Genomic DNA, 19,010 nt, shown 5'->3' on the forward strand with positions numbered 1-19,010 from the left:
GAGTAGTGTGATTATATTGCCTTTGAAGCACTTGAGAGAAAAATTATTTAATGGCCTGGGGTGTAAATACCTAGAATGGAAAAGATGAGTGAGAATGAGTTCCACGTGTTGACAGCGTGCAGTGGAAGGAAAGTCTTTTTCTCGCTGAACAAAGAGAATTAGGTTAAAGGCTTGCCGTTCTCACACAGTCCCTGTGGGGTGTGTGTGTGTGTATGTGTGGCCACATCCCCCATTTAAACCTTCTCTCCTAGACAAACATGCACGTGCCCCCAGGTGCGTATTTTGGATACACAAACCAGAAAATGCAAAGGAAGTAATATTTTCTGTTTGGGGGCCGGATTTTACTGCTTTAAAACAGGAATTCCCTCTTGACGGGGTTACTTGACTTCAGGGAAAACGGGACTGGGCCAACGGCTGAGGTCTGTGTGTGAAGCTAACCAGGTAACATCTCCTTTTCCTCCTGCCCTCCCCGTCACTAGTTGCCATGTACCGAGAACCATCTTTGCATGACGTCGGAGAAACGGTCCCAAAAGCCGGGGTGACGCCGAGTAAAAGCACAAGCGCGTCTGCAATCATGAATGGAGGCAAACCAGTCAACAAAAGTAAGACGACATAGCCAGATCCTCACAGGTGTTGTGACTGACTCGCCCTGAGCACCGTTGAGTGATTTATCCTGGCCACAGCCTCCTGTTCCGGGGCCCAGGAGCAGCTGGCAGTAAGCAGACGCTTGCTCCCCGCTGGCTCGAACTTCTTGGTCGCAAGTGGATAAATCTCAACGTGTTGTGCCCTCACAACAAGAAGACACCTGGATAACCAGCTCAACTCAGACCATGGAATGCCCTACCAGATATGGAATGCCTTTTTAATATCTTTTCTGTGACTGTGACACTTCACGTGAATGACCTACTTCACAAGTCCACTCGATACCTTGCCTGCTGACAGCTCCCCATATTCCTTTTTGAGTCCCGTTTCGGCGAATTCCATGTGTTTAAGTTCGATTTTGTAGCACACAGATACTCGAGTAATTTCTAGTTAGATGCTGTAAACCTGTGCTATTATGGAGTTCTCTTCTTCCCGTTTTTACAGGGCTGCTGGCTCCACTGTCTGTGACCTTTTGCAGGGATTGTGTTCCTCTCAATCGTAACTTGTAGCGGTTGGCTTAGTTTGGAGAGCGATCAGGGAAACAGAAAGCCTTCTAAACCTATTATGACACATTGCATCTATAACGATTAAGAGTGTTGTCTCTGGCTCACACTACTGATGAAACACACATATATGCTCTGTCCAGTAGCAGATACTGTGCTCCCAAGGCCGCGTGGCCGGGCTGAGAAATGGGGTCAAACGCAGTCATGGGAAGCGCTCTATGATCTGGGTTTGACATCCCCCTTAGTTTCTTTGTGTGTGTGTGTGTTTTATACATATCACAAGCTTACTGGTAATGGTAACATTTGCCTTGCCCAGCGAGCAAGACCCACTGGTTTTTGAGAAAGTGGGTCCAAAGAACTCTGTAGGCCTTGTAGGCCTGATTAAGGTTCATTTTCATCTATGAATCCTCATTATTTGGAAAAAAGGAAAAAAATCAATAATTACAACCTACAAGAATTGCGCTACCTAAATCCATTTCAGATAGAATCCTTCCTGTTTTTAATGAACCAAACTTAATGCCATCCCTGGTTTGGGCTGCATTCCACTCATACTCAGCAGAGCATGGGCAAGGCGGCTGTTGTGTTCTTTTCTGCAGCAGCAATGCAAACGTTAGTTATAAATTAGACTTTAATATTTTTGGTGTTTAACAAGTTTTTAAACTGGACATATTAGGAAAAAAATATTTTTTTTAGCTCAGCATGCTGAGTCAGGTACTGTGTAATTCACCAGTCCATACCTCTGACTCAGCTTCTCGGGCCCCTGTGGCCCAATGGCTGAGTTAGAGGTGCCTTGCCATGATCTCAGAATGCAGTCTGTTGAATTATTCTAGATTAAAACTAAAGACAAACCAACATGTTCAAACATCAGGTTTTCGGTCCATCTGATTTTTTTTTTTTTTGCTGTTCTTTGATTTTGCTTAACTTCCTTTGGAATTTAATACTGCTGAATTCTGAGCTTAGGGAAGACAACGACTAAGAAAGTCCATGAATAGTTGACTCCACAGTGAAGAAACCATGCAAAATGTTCAATATTGGATATAAAGAGTTTCAAAATGTTTGATACTAAGCTGTTTGTTTGGAAATATATTTGTTAACTCTGTGTATACTTAATAAATTTCAATGTTTTCTCCTCAGAAGAGTTAACTGAGACCAAACTGAACCTCATTTATAGAAAACTACATGTGGGATCAATGAACTGGCCTCTTGTTATTATTTCCATGTGGAAGGATGACCCAGTCGCCATTTTCTCCCATCTGCATTGTATTTACTGGGAAATTATTTTGTCACTGCTTTCCTAAGTCTCCATGACAGCCCTTGCCCAGCATTTAAAAATTTTGGCCTGCTTAGCTGATTAAAGATTTACTATCAATTTAACTGTTTATGCTTATTTCATTTTCGTATTGAATTCCACTTTAATAAATAAAATGTTAGCATAAACGTTTGAGTAGATTTATTGTCGACAGTGCTAAAGTACAACAAAATGCTTCTTTTGACCTCTCTTGATTTCTTGTTACACCATTTTAAAGCTTATTATTTTTAACAGGCTAAGTTAAAATACATTAGATGAATTTCATTAACCAATTGTTTAGGGAAGACATATATTCCATAATATGTGGCAACTTGAAATTCCAATTAGATGGACTTACCTACTGTGCACAGGCGCACACACACACACACATCAAACAACCCCACCTATATGTTTTTTTTTGGTAATCAATCAGCCCTACTTGCTGGTTTCTTTTTCCCCTGTAAGCTTGTTTATTGGTTAAAATTATGACAAGATTTATTTTTGTAAGTGACTGAGATTTCAGTAAATGTGTACCTCTGTTTTGTTTTTTACATGAGTTATCGATAAGGGCGTTTATCCCTATGAATGGATGTCAAAATACTTTCTTCTAATATATGTTTAGACGTATTGCAGAGGGGTCCTTGTTATTTGTGATTTAGTTAGATCATTTCCTCTGTGTCTGGTCTGACCTGTTGCATGGAACGAGGACAGCACTGATGAACTGCATGTTGTAGGACCTGTGTATCAAGAACCATTGGTGTGTATTAATCTACATACAAAGAGTTTGTCTGCATTGTACAGTTTCTGTGTTGAATATCATTTGTTGTATTCATAAATACAACATATTGAATAAAATATTTATATGACGGCATATTCAAAAACATTGAACAACTTTATGTAATGAAATGGCATCGCATCACCCACATAGAGAAATGTCATGTAAATAAGTTTGGTAAACTCATTTTCCCCCTTTACCATGCCAAAGAAAATTTTAGCTCTTTGATGATACCTCTCTTGCTATTTTTCCAGGATAAGACTCCACCATTTTCTCCCCTCAAAAATTGTTTGCTGTTTTAAGTAAGTGCAATCTGTCACCTTTGGTGTTCTGTACAGTAAATCTGATGGAATTCATTTGTATTTAGAGAACACCACATGTTCTGTACCTCCATGTACATATGTCGATCTTATCAACTCTTTCCAATATCACATTCCTTTTGCATCCATATCTGGTGTGAGAGGGTTATGTCTACTGATTTGTTATGGTAGCTGTTCCATTCATTCCTCAACAACGCTCTGGAATGTTCATTGTTTTGGTATTTCAGGTGACATCATTTTATTTTCCTGTAAGTTTGCTTTCTAAAATACTTTGCTACAACTTTACTTGGAAAAATTATAGAAGAGATGCAAATGGTTCAGCCTATATAAAGAGTAAAATGGAACTGAGCATCATGTCATTACAAATCTTGGAGAATTTAGAGATTCGTGCTCTAAATGTTCCCTTGCCCTGAGTGTTTGGGGTAAGGGCTGGCTTCAAGATGGGCCCACAAGACTGCTGCAGTCCGTCTAATTGTTTGCCTCTTGGAGAGTAAGAAGAGTTTATCACACCTGGCCAGTTGCTTAATGAATGCCTAAAGCACTACAACAGTCTGCTGTTTTCAGGATGACCAACATCAGATTTGGTTCTTTTTTAAAAAACAACAAGAAAAAAACTTTTCTCTTTTTAAGTTAGACATGTATCACTTCATTTAAAGTTTTCTCCCTAATATTAGAGTGAGAATTAACATTTGAAGGAGAGACCAGATTGACTAAGAAATCCATTTTAGAAGGAATTGAAAGTCATTAAAAATTATTTTCAATGTTATTTCAGAACAAGACTATACCCAGGGCAAGCTTTTGAGCTAAACGCAGGCATATCAAACTCCAGGTGTGAAGAGTATTCCTTTGGAGTGAAATACATTTCATAGTGTAGCTCTCTTAGCTTACAAAGTGGCACACAGGGCCTGCTGACTCTCTCGAATACTGAGTAGGGTTTCAAAGGTTTGATAGTGAATCTGCAAACAAAGACTGAGTTATGTTTTTGTTTTTACCTGGTTTTCTCTATCATTTGGTCTAATTCCCACGTTGTGTTTGCATTTGAGGTCGTGGAGGCCATTCCTTCCAATGCGCGGTAGGAATCTAGATTAGCTCAGAGTCCAGGAAGACAACAGGATATAGTGATTCTCTTAGATCTTAGGACATTAGTAGAATCTTATTAAAAAGTCCTTTATGGAAGAATTCCTCAGTGATGGTTAGCCAAGCAAGCAGGGTTGGTGCCAACACCATCTGCAAACTTGTCGCATCTTTCCCAGTGGACATTAATCCCACCATAACTGCCGATCAACTTGAACAAGCCAACAAAATTTGCATATTTTCCCTCCACCTATTACAAGTTTGTTCTTGCCCTGCCTTTTATTTGAAGAGGGAGTTTTTATCTTAGTAATGGAATCAAAAGTCAAAGTACAAAATAACATTTAAGAAGGTTAGAATCTATGTCTTTACATGTAACTATGTTTATTTTTCTCCAACTTAAACATGTAAATTAAATCACTTCTTAATAGATCTATTGATGTTTCATTGCTAGAGACAAAACCACACATAAAAACACGCACAAGAACTGTTATAGCAGACAGAAAGAGGTAAAAAGAAAATATTTCTGTTTTAAAAGAAAAATATTCATTAGAGTTTAGGTACCATGTGACTTATGCTATAATTCAGCTTTGGTTCAATAATTCATGGCTAAATGAACCACAGAATATAGCTGACTATAATAGATTTTGTCAAAAAATTTGGACAAATCACATTCTGAACTTTATAATAAAGTAATTTCTCCATATTTAAACTTCTTAAAGAGCATAAATGCTGAGGACATTTTTCTTACATGAAAATATAAAAAGAGCAGCATTCTTGTTGCAGGGATAACAAATATAGAGAATGAGAAGAAAAATAAGACACACCTAGGGTAACGTGATGAGACAGGAAACTAAGGGCCGTACCAGTAGAGCAGGATGGCAAACTACTGCTTAGCTGCAAGCCAAATACAGCTTGCAATCTGTTTCTTATGGCCCAGGAGCTCAGAATGAGGTTTTTTTATTTTTTCCATTTTAAAGTATTAAACGTGAACAGACAAGAATCTTCTATAGAGATGTATGTGACCCACAGTCTAAAATATTTACTATCTGGTCCTTTATAGAAAGCAGGGTTCTGCAAGAGGGGAAACTGAAAGTCATTTGTATTATGATGGCTGGATAAGGTAATGAATTCCAATGTTTGTGCATCATCACATAAGGCATCAAAATTGCAACTGAACAATGATAACAGATTTGAGGCTTAAAGTGTTTAGATAGAGGAGAGGAAAGAGTACAATCTATCATTTCTTGACTCCTTATGGTCCCCTCATTTTATAAAAACTGATATATCAATTGACATACTTAATAACAAGAGATACAATTTACATGGTTGCATTCCTTAATCTCAGGATAGAGATGACAATTTTATAAATCTCTTCAAGTATGAGAACACTATTAGTACTATAAAAATCAGCATCAGTTAAATTTTCTCTTAAATAATTTTCAATATCAAATTTTTAAGTAACTCAGCAGATACATATTTTCCTTACCTTTGGTGATTTGACTTAGAAAAGTCCAAGCCACGACTCTAGAATATTTACATCATCAAGTAAAATTTCCAAGCAAAAATTTTCATCTTAAACAATATGGAAATGATTTTGTTACATTATTCTAGGATTTTACAAAATATAAATCACATTTAGAAAAAAAGTGGGGTTTTTATTAGCTCTAAATAATTAAAGGTTGCCTAAACTAATGTGTATGTAGACTTAACTGTAACTATGTAAGGGAAGTCCAAATTATTGTACATTTTCATAATGCAATGTGAATTTCATACAGAGCAGAATTTCACCATTAAGAAAATAAACATTTTGTTCTTATTATTGAGTGAATATTTGTAATTTCTATTTCAGCCATTTCTGGATTTTTTAAAAATCCTCTGAGCTTTTGAGACTTTTTATTATAGTATCTCTTCTTGATTTCTTTGCATGTCCCTACTTTTCCAGTAAGTCGTGTATCCTTATAAATAAGAACCTTTTAAGAGAAGTGAATGTGTATTTCAGGCCCATAATATATCTAACTATATGTTGTCTTTTTAAAAGGCAAGTTACCATGGAGTAAACAGTAAAAAAAATCATATTTCTTGTATATGTAACCCTTGCCCAGTTTTTAAAAATGTTCTAGAAACAGAAAATAGATACCCCTGAATAAAAATTCATTTTTGGGGTTAATCCTCAGTAGGCAAATATATACTGACACAGAATATAAGCAACTTATGTCACCATTTATTAAAAATGTCAAATTTTGCATTTTTCATATCTTCCTTAATCTTAAGAGTCTTTTTTGGAGTGAGTTTATTTTTAATTTTTTTAAAAGATTTTTTTTTTTGATGTGGACCATTTGTAAAGTGTTTATTGAAGTTGTTACAATATTGCTTCTGTTTTATGTTTTGGTTTTTTTTGTTTGGTTTTGTTTTGTTTTTTGGCCATGAGACGTGGGATCTTAGCTCCCCGACCAGGGATTAAACCTGCACCCCCTGCATTGGAAGGTGAAGTCTTAACCACTGGACCGCCAGGCAAGTCCCTTTTGTGAATTTAAAGTGGGACTAGACAAATGACAAATGACTTAATGGCTAAAATGACCAGTTGTTTTTTTTTTTTCAAAAGCACTGGTTATGTAGTTTCTGCCTGCTCCCCTAGCCCATGTGTGTTTGTATACCACATACCTCATGTCTCCATATGGAAATACTGGCAAAATATGGATATATCTTCTCCTTAGACTCCAATATGGTCTTTCTTGCATAGGGGTGTGCATTTCTAACAACCGTGTAACTCAGGGTTTCTCAGCTCAGGCACCATTGATACTTGAAGTCAGATAATTCTTTGCTGTGGGAGGTTGTCCTGCACCAGAGGATGTTTGCAGCATCCCTGGCCTCCACCCACTAGATGCCCACAGCACGCCCTCCCACCCCACCCAGTGGGACAATGAAAATTGTCTGTAGACATTGCCAAATGTCTTCTGGGTGGTAAAGTTGCCCTTGTTGAGAACCACTGATGTAAATTAAGGTAGAAAAAAATTTTTCTGGCGTTATTTACATCAGAATTTGCTTAACTCATCTTTAATGGGTACCCAGATTTCACTGAGGCATTCAGAAATAGAAAAACATACAATGGTCTGTTTGACCTGTCCTAGGGATGATTATATATGGTTCCCTCTGCATTTATATGTTCTAATGGCCTAGAAAAATAAGAATCCAGTTCTCTGCCATGGATTATTAAGGATATTCTGTGCCGAGCCAGATTTCACATGCATTTCCGTTCCATCCATCCCAGCATTCACAGTTTCCACAGCTACAGATTCCATTCCCTGCAATAAAGTACACAGGGGAGTCATTATCATGATCGAAAGTCACCAAGTTAAAATATGTTATTCTAAACCACAGCAGTTCATAATCAAGACCATTTCATTCATCCTCTGCAGATTTTCTTATTCTGTTCTGTAGCCATCTTACCATTATCTTGTTTAGCAGCGATGGGAAATGTGATTTTTCACATAATTAATGGCATCTGCTTGATGCTACCATCTGTGTATCATCTAATAGTGACCATCCTGTGTCACTCTAGGTGGCTTCCATGTCATAATTTTGTTTTCCTGTAGAGAGCAAGTTATGTCTGACTTATGAATAAATGCTAAAAACCATAAAGTCTCCTGACATAGAATGAGGTAAGCTGAGGAATCAGCTAGAAGAGGAGCCCTGTGCCACAGGGACGGACAGACAGTGAATGTCTAGCTTAATGACATACACAAGCATTCATCTTTTACCTTCAACTAGAAACAAGGAGAACAAACATAACGTGTCTCCCTTTCCCCTGTAACTTGTTCAAGCAGATGTATTTTATAACCAGTTATCAGGATTCAATAACTTGGGAGAGCAGTAGCTATGACACTGCTAAGTCTCCCTCATCCCCGCAACACACACACCCCACTCCTTGCAGCCAACCAATACATCAACCGTCTTTGAATTAGTGGTACCTGGGTCCTGTTTAAAATAATACTCCATTCCCTACACCAGGCTCAAAGTAAAATGGTTGTCCAGACGATTATTTTCTCTTTTCAACATATAACTGCATATGTGTGAGTTGAGGGCGTGGTTACTTTTGTCTGCCAATGCCCACTCCCCTTCTGCGGTGACTTCCTGTGAAAAGTGGGTCTTGATTACACAGACACTCTCCTGCCCAGCTGTCTACGGCAGTACGCGGTGGGTATCATCTGTCTTTATTGCCAGCTGTGACATAGAACAGTTAGGGTAGGTTGATACTGCACCTGTGCAAATGAGACCATCATGTTTGTCGCAGTCCCTGTCATCACAGTCGCAGAATTCTCCCGAAATATACCATTCTTCGGCAGAACAAATGCACTTCCCACAGTGACAAGAACCTGAAATCACAAAGGGCACTACTTGCTGTCACCACTTAACTAAAGGTTTCCGTCTAGAACAGAATATCATCAGTGCAGCGACAACAGACTTCTAATAACCTATCCTCCAAAGGGAAAAGTTTATTGAATAGCCGGTCGCTCAGAGGGGAGCCTGACTTACTGTAATTCGTAAAGGTTATCCAGGAAAGGCTTCATTATGGATCTAGACAGTTGCAATTAGCCTTGAGCAAATGTTCCATGGCCCAGCCTGGTTGAAATGTCAGTGAGAGCAGAATGTGGTTGATTCTTATAGATGGCCTTCCAAAAAAGGTATTCAAAAATGGATGTTTTTATTTTCTGAATTGAATCATGCTTTAAAGGTGCTTGTTTTTAAAGGAATTGAATAGCAAGTTCTAATAAGAGGGGATGCATTTATTAATAAAAGAAATACTAAATTATTGTGCTTACAATTCTGGATTTTTGTTTACATGATTTTCTTAAAATACGGACACGCCTGTATATTGGGTAGCTCTTTTATTTATTTATTTATTTTTTGTGATACGCGGGCCTCTCACTGTTGTGGCCTCTCCCGTTGCAGAGCACAGGCTCCGGATGCGCAGGCTCAGCGGCCATGGCTCACGGGCCCAGCCGCTCCGCGGCATGTGGGATCTTCCCAGACCGGGGCACGAACCCGTGTCCCCTGCATCGGCAGGCGGACTCTCAACCACTGCGCCACCAGGGAAGCCCTTGGGTAGCTCTTTAAAGTGCTAAAAATACACACATAATAACTCATGTATATTCAACTTATCAGATTTCATTCTCAGGATTTCCTGCCATAATCAAGGATAGCTCTAATCTCCCCAAAATGTTCATCTTTTATGAGGCTCTAGGTCCAACCACCTTTTCCATTACTTTACACATCCCCTCTTTTTAATTAATTATTTAATTAATGTCACTAATTAAAAAATTCCTCTAGTTATTAAAAACATTTTGGTTTGCTGAGAAATAATTTTATTATTTAAATATGTTTAAAAGAAGAGAAAATATATGGATTAAATGGTGTCACAAAGGGAAGAAAGCTCTCACAGTCTAAATGTCTTCATCTGATGGCCCATAAAACCCCACATGGCAAAATTACGTCTACAACCACAGTAAAGACACCTTTAAAATTTAAAGGAAAACACATAAAAAGGACTTTCCCTTCCTTCTATTTCCTTGGACGGGTTAGTCTTTCCAAACATGCTTTCCTTCTACTGAAAGATGCTTATCACTAAATTGTTCTGGTCAAAAATCACCTTAAGAGATTGTGAAGTAGAAAAAAGTACTTTGACCTATTTAACAAAATTCCAGACTCGGTAAGTTCAAAATTTGTCGGAGAGGGGCAGGAATCAATCATTAGTGCCTCTAGGAAGCACAGTGCTTAAAAAATGAGTTAACAAACTGAGTGAGTAAAGTGGCTAGAGAAAAGGATTTCCTCATACCATGGAATCAGGAAAGGATCTGTATAAACGTATCTCGAGCATTAAGCACTATGTGGTATTTCATATCATGGAAACGACTATCTGCATTTTAGTGGCAAAAATCCCCAATGGCCAAGTTAAACCTTCCACATTCCTTGTCATGTGGAAAGTAAGGGAGTACTAGTTATGTGCTCAGAGCTGGGTTTACCTTTGTTAAGTCCTTGCTTAAGCACAGCATGATTTCATTTAGTCTTGACTTGCCTTCCTGAGGGTCTTGGTTGCTTTGCATTTTCTTGAGTAAAATCTAGACAACTTTCAGTTCTGATGAGTGACTGACAGCCTGATGGTTGCTTAGGAACCAGTGAGTGAGGCCTTCTGGCTCAGTCTGTGAGGAAGGCTGGCTCCCTCTCGGTCTCATTCAGGTACAGTGTTACCTTATTTTAGAGATTTATCCTAGTTTTAAAGATTTCTTTCAAATTTCTAGGCATGGAAGTGTTCACCATTCAACTGCTCATTTAGTAAATGGTTAGCAACATATCTGCAAAAAAAACCCCAAAAAACAAAACAACAACTTGGGACATTTCATTGAAATTTCCTCAGAAAGCACCATATTTCGTGCTTTATTTCCATGAGTAATTACTGGAAGAACTGGATTGTTTTCAGTTGTTTCTAAAATAGTATTTCCTTTGCATTCCAAAATTATTTCTACAAAGCAGCAGAAGTAAATGACTTTATCTGTCCATGATAGTCACATCTTATGCCTAGGATATTTTTTTTGTATTTCGTCACAATTCATGAAAAGATCTCACATTTCATTTTTAAACTTAACCTCTGGCCTTGGAACTATTTTAATTACTGCTCTTGCTTCTGGAATGCTTAGCTTCAGTCTATAGCAAAGTATTTTCCTAAAACTGGTAAGCTCAGCTAAAGTTAATATGGTATCATGGAGAGACCATTTGACAAATAAATTCCAGTTCCAAAAGTCTACTAGTCACTGAAATACTTAAAGTGAAAAATGGGGACTGATTTTTGTATGTGCTATGAAAAAGTAGCTTTTCTCAGTCAGCGTTTTCCCAGCTGTGTTGTTCTTTACTGTTTGTGTCTCTCAGAGGTAGGAAGTTCTTCTGCTTGTGAAACTAGGAATAGCATGTAATACTAACACATTGTGATAATTATTAGGACCTCTTATAGCAGCGCCTTGGTTGTAAAGTGCTCTGTTTTCATCAGTAACTGGGGGTCAAACTGCCCATCTCTAGAAAGGGAAAAACTTAGGCAAAGGATTCTGTCAGTCAGGCACAGGCCACATGACTGCCAAGAGGGGAGCAATTGTTCAGCTCAGCTGGCCGGGCTCCACTCACACCCATGAGACCCAGTCCAGCTATAGGGAGAAGCTGGCTCATCTTGGCAGGATCTCTAGGGTACTAAGTTCATGACCACAATATCACTGACCCATTTATTGTCTTTCTTAGTATAAGGACCCTAAAGAGTGCTCTGATCTCCCTTCTGTGCTTCCCACTGGCTTCCATTCCTCGGGAATCAGCCACATTTTCTCATTTGTCTTCAGAGCATCCTTAGGACACAAGAAGGGGAAAGAAATGAAATTCTTCTGCCTTCAAAGATGAGAAAATGAAAGTACATCAGTTAACCTAAGATTCCTATCTGATTCAATCTACTCTTGTACCTACCTACCTGTGATGCCTCTCCCGGGGAAAAAAAACAAAAACAAAAAAAACTTTCATATAGTTTCAAAAAATGAGTTGTGTGTCCTACAGATCTGCCCCAACAGCCATATCGGTGAGGCAACTAGAGCATGGAGTGAAGACTGGTTTTTGAACCATGACTTTCACCCTTTCTCTTTTCCAGAGATGGAGAACGGGTCAGGTGGAGGGGAGGGATAGGTGGTGGAGGTACCGTGGACTTAATCTGGACGATGCATTACTCGAGTATCAACATAAGAGTGTAAGGGGTCATTGAGCGACATGCAGTTAATCATTGTCACACAAAAGCATCTTTAAGGATATCAGAGTGGATCACCTAGATCTGGGTTGAAGTTATCAGGGTAAGAAGGTTACTGTGTATTCTTGGATCCAAATAAATAAATCCCCAAACAAACAGCCTATCAATTATATCACATATTCCGCAAAGGTAGCTAAGTTTAGGGGAGACCTGGCTCTGAGATCATCTCTGGTTATTCCCGCAAACAACTGAGTATAAGGGCGAGGCACCTTTGTTAGCTGCCCCATTAACAGAGTCGGACTTTCTTTTTCATCCATCAAGCCTGACAAAATGCTGCAACCCGACATCCCAGCAGGCAGATTTCACTATTGTGCTAACTCTTCCATCTGTTATGAGGGTCACGACAATGTGTATCTTGTTTTAAATTTTTCTATGGAGTGATTTATTGTCTTGGCTATAAATTTGTAAAGAAATAAAATGCTATTTCTTCATCGTCTCCTGAGGTGACAGCTTTATTCACAGCTCCTGGGGAGCACACATTTCAGCCTCGTTTTTTTCTGCTGGAAACACTCAGCCGGGTCTAGGCTGCTAAGTGCTGTGCCCTGGGGATCTCAGGCCCACTACTCACACCTGCCCCGTGATCGGAGAAAGAAAAAGACTCGATTCCCTTTGTGAAAATCGGGGTGAGGGGTTTTCATTTACAAATTTGAGGACAAAGTACATGGCATTCTGGCAAGTCCATGAGATGTATCCAGAAATACATGGCCCCAGTTTAAATAACTCAGAAGGGATTTCCTTCTCTGCCACCATGTTGAAGACCCTTAGTCTATGGCCCCAGTTTACATAACTTGGAAGGGATTTAATAGTCCAGCATGGATTCTTCCAGAATAGGAAGAGAAGAAAGGAGCCCACAGCCAGCTGCTGCCAACACTAGGCATGCCAGTATCATCACTAACAGCAATCTCAAAACGTACAGCCTCGAGGCAGGTTTTACATTTCCTTCCGAGTTTAAAACTCTCTACCCGTTGAAGGATAAAAAATAGTTTAGACAAATATGCTGTCAACTCTTCATTGATACATGGATATATTTCCCACCACCCAAAGCAAACAATTTGAAAAGGCATTAACTAGAGAGATTTTCTTGTTCTGTTTTGTTTCATTTTGAGGAAATGCCTTTGGGCCAATATTTAGTCAACCTATTTTTTTTTTTTTTTTTTACATTTTCTACATTTATGAGGCTAAAAAATGAGTCACTCTCCTATGAATGTAATGACTTTAATAAGAATGTTTATTTCTTGAAAAGGGACAACTCCTCCTTCGGAATTAAATTCAGTTTGGGCAATGACAGAGTGCTATTCACTAGTCCAGTGAGCATGGTTTTGTGTTTTCTTCCAGTACCCGCAACTGGACATAACTTAGCCAAGACCTGCTTAGGGACACTGTTAATGATGTGATAGTGTGTCTAGTAAACAGACACACACACAATTGCTGGTTTTTAAAATAAATATAAAGAAGCACACAGATTTTTTAATATGAATGGGTTTCTTCATTCAGTAGAGTTTATACGAAAAGCTAATACCCTTATTCTAAGGATAATGCCATTATGGAAAACCAACTAAAAGTACCTAAACTTTGTGATGCTGTGTTTGGACCTATGCTCAAAAAAATCCAATTCAGACAAATTAGTCATTCTCGGTACTCTTTTATACCCTCCATTCTGATCTGATAGCATTTTTTTCTTCCTTCCTGTTTCATCTTTGAAGGTTAATTCCATCCCTACCTCCTTCCCTGTTTTCTTTATTAAGCTCTTCCTCCTCAGTTCCTTCCCTTTGTCTTCCTTTTAACCTCTCTTTCCTCCTTTTTGTTTCTCCCAACAGAGCCTGAACCCAAAACAAAGTGTTTCCAGGAGCTGAGGCCCCCCCTGAGAACCAAACTGGTACGAGATTTGTTTGGGACTTGGAATTAGACTGAATTTAACGGGAGAACAAACTGGGTACACAGTGATTGCTTTAAACTCGTTTGAGAGCCACCTGACTGCTGTAACTGCATTAGGTTGAGGGCATGGCCTCCTTGCCTGAACAATGAAAACACAAATTCAGGGTTCCTGGAAACGAAGAACATTGTTTTCTATTGAAATGATCATGCTTGTATCAATTTTCAGCCTTCCTCCCCGCACCCTATGTGGTCACATCATCCATCAGATTTTATCTTTGCAATTGTGTCAAGAAGCCCCCTTCAACCTGACAGCACCAGCCTTGAGAGAGAGGTGAAGCAACAGCCACTGTTTAGGGGCACATCTCCGAGGCACATCCTGTTTCTGAGGGCTCCTCCATTGGTATTAAGAGATTCCCTTTCTTCCCTGTGTCTTCTTCAGAAAGATATTTACCTGCTAATCCTGCCCCAGGGTAGGTGTTTCAAGGTAAGTGCAACTTCAGCTAGAGCCTTGCCCTGTCTGAAAGGGGCGGGGGGCGGGGGGGCGGGGGGGGGGCATCATCTGTTCTGCAAGGAGGCTAGTGAGCTGAAGAAGAGAGCTGGGAAGCTCCAGGACATCTAGTTCCCTGCAGGGCAGCTCCGGAAAATTTAGTGAGAATCCGTGCACTTCCAGAATCTTCCTAGGTGTTTTCCTAGCCACTAGCAAAGAGGAATGTGACAGCCTCCTAGATGGGCCCATAGGCACTGTGAGAGCAGGATTTTAAAGTCTCTTGGAGAATTTATACAGAAGCATCAACATCAAGATAGCTAAAATTCAATCTATTAATTAGTATTCTTTCTCTGCTCAGGAAAAAAAACCCTGTTCTGCCCTTTTGGGGCTGCGGAAGGGGCACTGGTGGGGTGGCTTTTCTTCTAGAATCTGTTTCTGCAGTAAATGTTTGATTGAGTTAGCGGCTCCTATTCAATCAACTTGAAGATTATAACCACTTTGAAGGTTTAATTTTTTTTTATATTAGATTACACATGTGTGATTGGAAAATTGGTGATTTTCAGACCAAAGAAAATTATACCAGAACTTTGGGACGCGTATACTTTTTTTTTTTTTCTTTTTGCGGTACGCAGGCCTCTCACTGTTGTGGCCTCTCCCGCTGTGGAGCACAGGCCCCGGACGCGCAGGCTCAGCGGCCACGGCTCACGGGCCCAGCCGCTCCATGGCATGTGGGATCTTCCTGGACCGGGGCTCGAACCCGTGTCCCCTGCATCGGCAGGCGGACTCTCAACTACTGTGCCACCAGGGAAGCCCAGACCCGAGTACTTTTTCCTTCCCTTTTTATGAAATGAAATATGTAGTCTCCTTTTATAGCCTCACATCCCTAACCCTCCCCTCCTCCACACACATCTACATATTTAGCCTCTGAAATTCCCAAAGCCTATTTGTTGGCAGTTTAGACGCTTGTGATCACTTCTCTGCGGTTCTTGACTGCGCCATTTCGCAGGTGAACCCAACAATTATCCTTTTGCCTTTTTGGCCCATTCAGTGCCCATTCTATCTTGCTGGTTTTCTTCTTTATACAATCATCAATTCTTTTTATTCAGCAGTGACGCTGAACATAGCAAGTGCCCAGGGATCTTTTCACATGAAACCTGTTTCATGCATTTCATTTTCTCAGGCCCTGAACTTCATTTGGCAACTTTTTTTTTTAAATTATTTTATTATCTCTGGCATTTTCATTTATAGTGGCATTTATTTAGATCCACACACGCAGAGGAGGTGTGTGCATGTGAGCTGTAGTCCCTGGAGCTTTAGATAAACCCATTTTTCTATCACGAATTCATTTACAACTAAAGAAAGCAGCACACAGGAATATTTGAGACTCTCCTTTTGATAATAATTTCCATTATCGTTTGAATGGGAGAAATTCCAAGCTTAAAGCCTGGTCCGGGCAGAGGACAGAGGGGTCTGCGTTCTGCAGAGTGCAGTCTGCAGAAGCTGGTTGTACGTGCTGCCGTATAAACCACATGTCAGAACAGGGATTCTGTCCAAAGCTGCAGCGGACACTCACCCTTCCCCGAGCACAGTACGCCATCTGCCGATTCGCACAGACTCCTGCTCTGTTCCTCCGTCAGGTTACATTTCCGCGGATGCTGGCAGAGCTTCCCGAACCATCCTCGCCCACAAATGCAGCGACCGCAGGAACACGTGCCGTGGCCTGCGAGGCAACCACAGGGTGGGGTGAGAGGAGTAGATGGGCAAAGAGCCAGCTGAGTCACAGTCTTTAGGAAAGAAATATGTAAACCAGAGTATCTCATTTCCTATCAAGCCAACACACTTTCTCCTTACGCACAGTTTGGCGTGTGAGTGTTTAAAAGAACTTCGCAACAGAGTTCTAGCTGAACACAATCCTCTTGAATGTCGTGAATGTCGCATCAGAGATGGATTCAAGAGAGAAAAGAAAGCTTGAATCAATTTAAAGTGGATTGTGACCATCCTTTCTTGATACACAATACTTCCCCATTTGCATTTTTATCAGGATGGAGTCTTCAGGCTTTTCCTCACTGTGCACGCCCTGACACCCAGACCAATCTGCAAGGCTAGTCACGTCACCACTGCCTGCCCCATTTATTGATTACTCTCCTATCACTTACAAATAAAAACCAAAGGTTCACCTCCAGACAAATGGCATCTGGTATTATATTACTCTCTCCCTGTGCTCCTCTGCTTGCTAATAAGAACAGATATAAGTGTAAGTAATGGTGTCTCCCTATCGCTGTATAGAAGTTAAAAACAGCACGAGGCTTAGACTCGTATCTTTTCCTCCCTTTTGTTTCTGTCATTGGCTCCTGGTTTGGGGATGTTTATCTTTGGTGTGTACGCAACATTATATCTGTGACACTTATACACTGGCATATACATCTGACTAGTCTCTGGCCACCAACACTCCATTCAATTGCATCCTCTTCCATGTTAATTTCTCTTTCTTCCCATCAATGCTCTATTCTTTTTCTATATGTGCATTACCTTACAGCCAGATCTCTCCAAAGAGAACAAACAAAACAGCTATTTGTTTGGCGAAATTTTACTAATTACTATGAACAGAGCATTTTTCTAGGCATCAGGGGATGCAAAATCAAATATGATGGACATGGTGGTCCCTGCCTTACTTGCAAGGACATATCAAATCGTCATTCAGACTGCTCAACCCCACTGCATCTTTTGAGACCATTCTGCCTTGACCATTTGCTCTGGCAGGATCTTCAATAGTAAATTTCTTCCATCTGCCTCTTCCTACACTCATTTCTGCACAAGGAGGGATTCGGGGCCAATATTTAATTGTTTGCAATTCATTGTTAAGATTAAAAAACCTAAGTACTCATGACCCAAGTGATATTTCTCTGTAACACGTGACCATCTGGAAGCGAATGGAAAGCAAATGGGAGGCAAACTTAAAAGACACCTGGATTAACAGACCTATTTCTGCCAGCCTCTTCTTGTCCATATGCTGATTTATTGAACTGCATCTCACCACAGCCCTTTGAGTCAAGCATTATCACCATTTTACAGTCAGGAAACTAAGGCTCAGAGAGATTAAGTAATTTTTCCTCAAATCACACAAGTCAACCATACAGGATCAGAACCTGACTCCAGTTTTCTCTAATTTCAATGTCCCCTCGTTTTCCACGTCACACTGACTGTATATTTCATTTTGGAAAATAAACAATGACTATCAGTCTGAGACACGTAGGAGCCTTTTCTTAATTCCTGTCTTTTTAAACTGCGCATAGTATGAAGGTATACATTTGACGTTCGTGGGCACTTGCTTCTTAAGAAGTCTCTCCTATATTGGTTTTCATGACATTGGACTTTCCTGACCCTTTCAACCCTCCTCCTTCATCTACTTATTCCTCTACTTTTTGTCTCACCCGATTAATGTAGGAATCCCCTGATTGTCTATCCTTAATCATCTTCTCTTATCTCTCTACCATCTCTCTCTTGAAAAATTCATCAAATCATAGGATTTCAGATAAGCACAATGATTGCAGGGCTCTATCTCCAGCCCCTCAATCTCTCTGAAATTCCTCTCCCGTGATTCCATACTTCGTATTCTACTAGCATCAGAAATTGATACATTGAGACCTGCATGTATAATTTTCTTTCCAAAAGCTACTCTTCTGTATCACCCATCTCTTTTAACAGCCCAACTCTCCTTCTAGCCAACCAGTTCAAAATGATTCAGATCGTACTTGACTCTCTCTCACTTCCCTCACCCAAAGAGCTGCCAGATCGTGTTGAAACAACCTCAAAATTTCCACTCCTATCACCATCAGAGACCTTTGAGAAACCTTCTATCACGTCTTTCTCCAATATTCTCACTCTCAGCTTCCCATAACATGACTCTACTCACATCACAGCCTTGAGATCTAGGACTGTGTGACTCCCTAATGCTTATGGGATGAAGTTCACCTACTTTAACCTTCCTTATGTCTTAGGTTCCTGAAGTAGATTCCCAGCTGCTTCTCCAGTCTTACTTCTTCTCCCCTTCATACACTTCCTGACCCACTCATCTTTCCCGACATAGTTCCGGTGTTTTCCAGACTTCATGACTTTGGTGAGACAGGAATCCATGCCTTCTACTCTACACAACGAGATCCTGCTTAATTTTCAAAACTCAGGGAAAGTGACTACACCTCTGGAAGATTTTTCTAATAT

General features: G+C 40.0%; 2 protein-coding genes across 35 annotated transcripts in view; one reads left to right on the top strand and one right to left on the bottom strand.

Moving 5' to 3' along the window:
- Window positions 1–6,419, top strand: part of FGF14 (fibroblast growth factor 14) — a 701,033-nt gene extending 694,614 nt beyond the window's left edge. For all 3 annotated transcript variants that reach the window (XM_067713286.1, XM_067713284.1, XM_067713285.1), the window contains exon 5: window positions 480–6,419. In XM_067713286.1, coding sequence (XP_067569387.1) covers window positions 480–616 — 137 coding nt within the window. In that variant the 3' untranslated portion in view covers window positions 617–6,419. The remainder of the gene's footprint in view (window positions 1–479) is intronic.
- ITGBL1 (integrin subunit beta like 1) overlaps window positions 1–19,010 on the bottom strand; it is a 292,671-nt gene that overhangs the window by 66,262 nt on the left and 207,399 nt on the right. For 14 of the 32 annotated variants that reach the window (XR_010936923.1, XR_010936922.1, XR_010936921.1 and 11 more), the window contains exons 9-13: window positions 16,366–16,512; window positions 8,862–8,975; window positions 7,819–7,904; window positions 6,089–6,131; window positions 4,521–4,617 (exon numbers count right to left, since the gene is read on the bottom strand). Coding sequence is in view for 29 of the 32 variants with exons in the window: in XM_067713272.1 (XP_067569373.1) it covers window positions 4,521–4,617; window positions 6,089–6,131; window positions 7,819–7,904; window positions 8,862–8,975; window positions 16,366–16,512 (487 nt within the window). In the remaining 3 variants the exon portion in view is untranslated. Of the gene's footprint in view, window positions 1–1,976; window positions 3,171–4,520; window positions 4,618–6,088; window positions 6,132–7,640; window positions 7,905–8,861; window positions 8,976–16,365; window positions 16,513–19,010 lie in introns of those variants that run through there. The other 18 variants (XM_067713281.1, XM_067713268.1, XM_067713278.1 and 15 more) reach the window with 6 other exon arrangements.

Source organism: Pseudorca crassidens, chromosome 18 (genome assembly GCF_039906515.1).
Source record: "Pseudorca crassidens isolate mPseCra1 chromosome 18, mPseCra1.hap1, whole genome shotgun sequence".
NCBI classification, from domain to species: Eukaryota; Metazoa; Chordata; class Mammalia; order Artiodactyla; family Delphinidae; genus Pseudorca; species Pseudorca crassidens.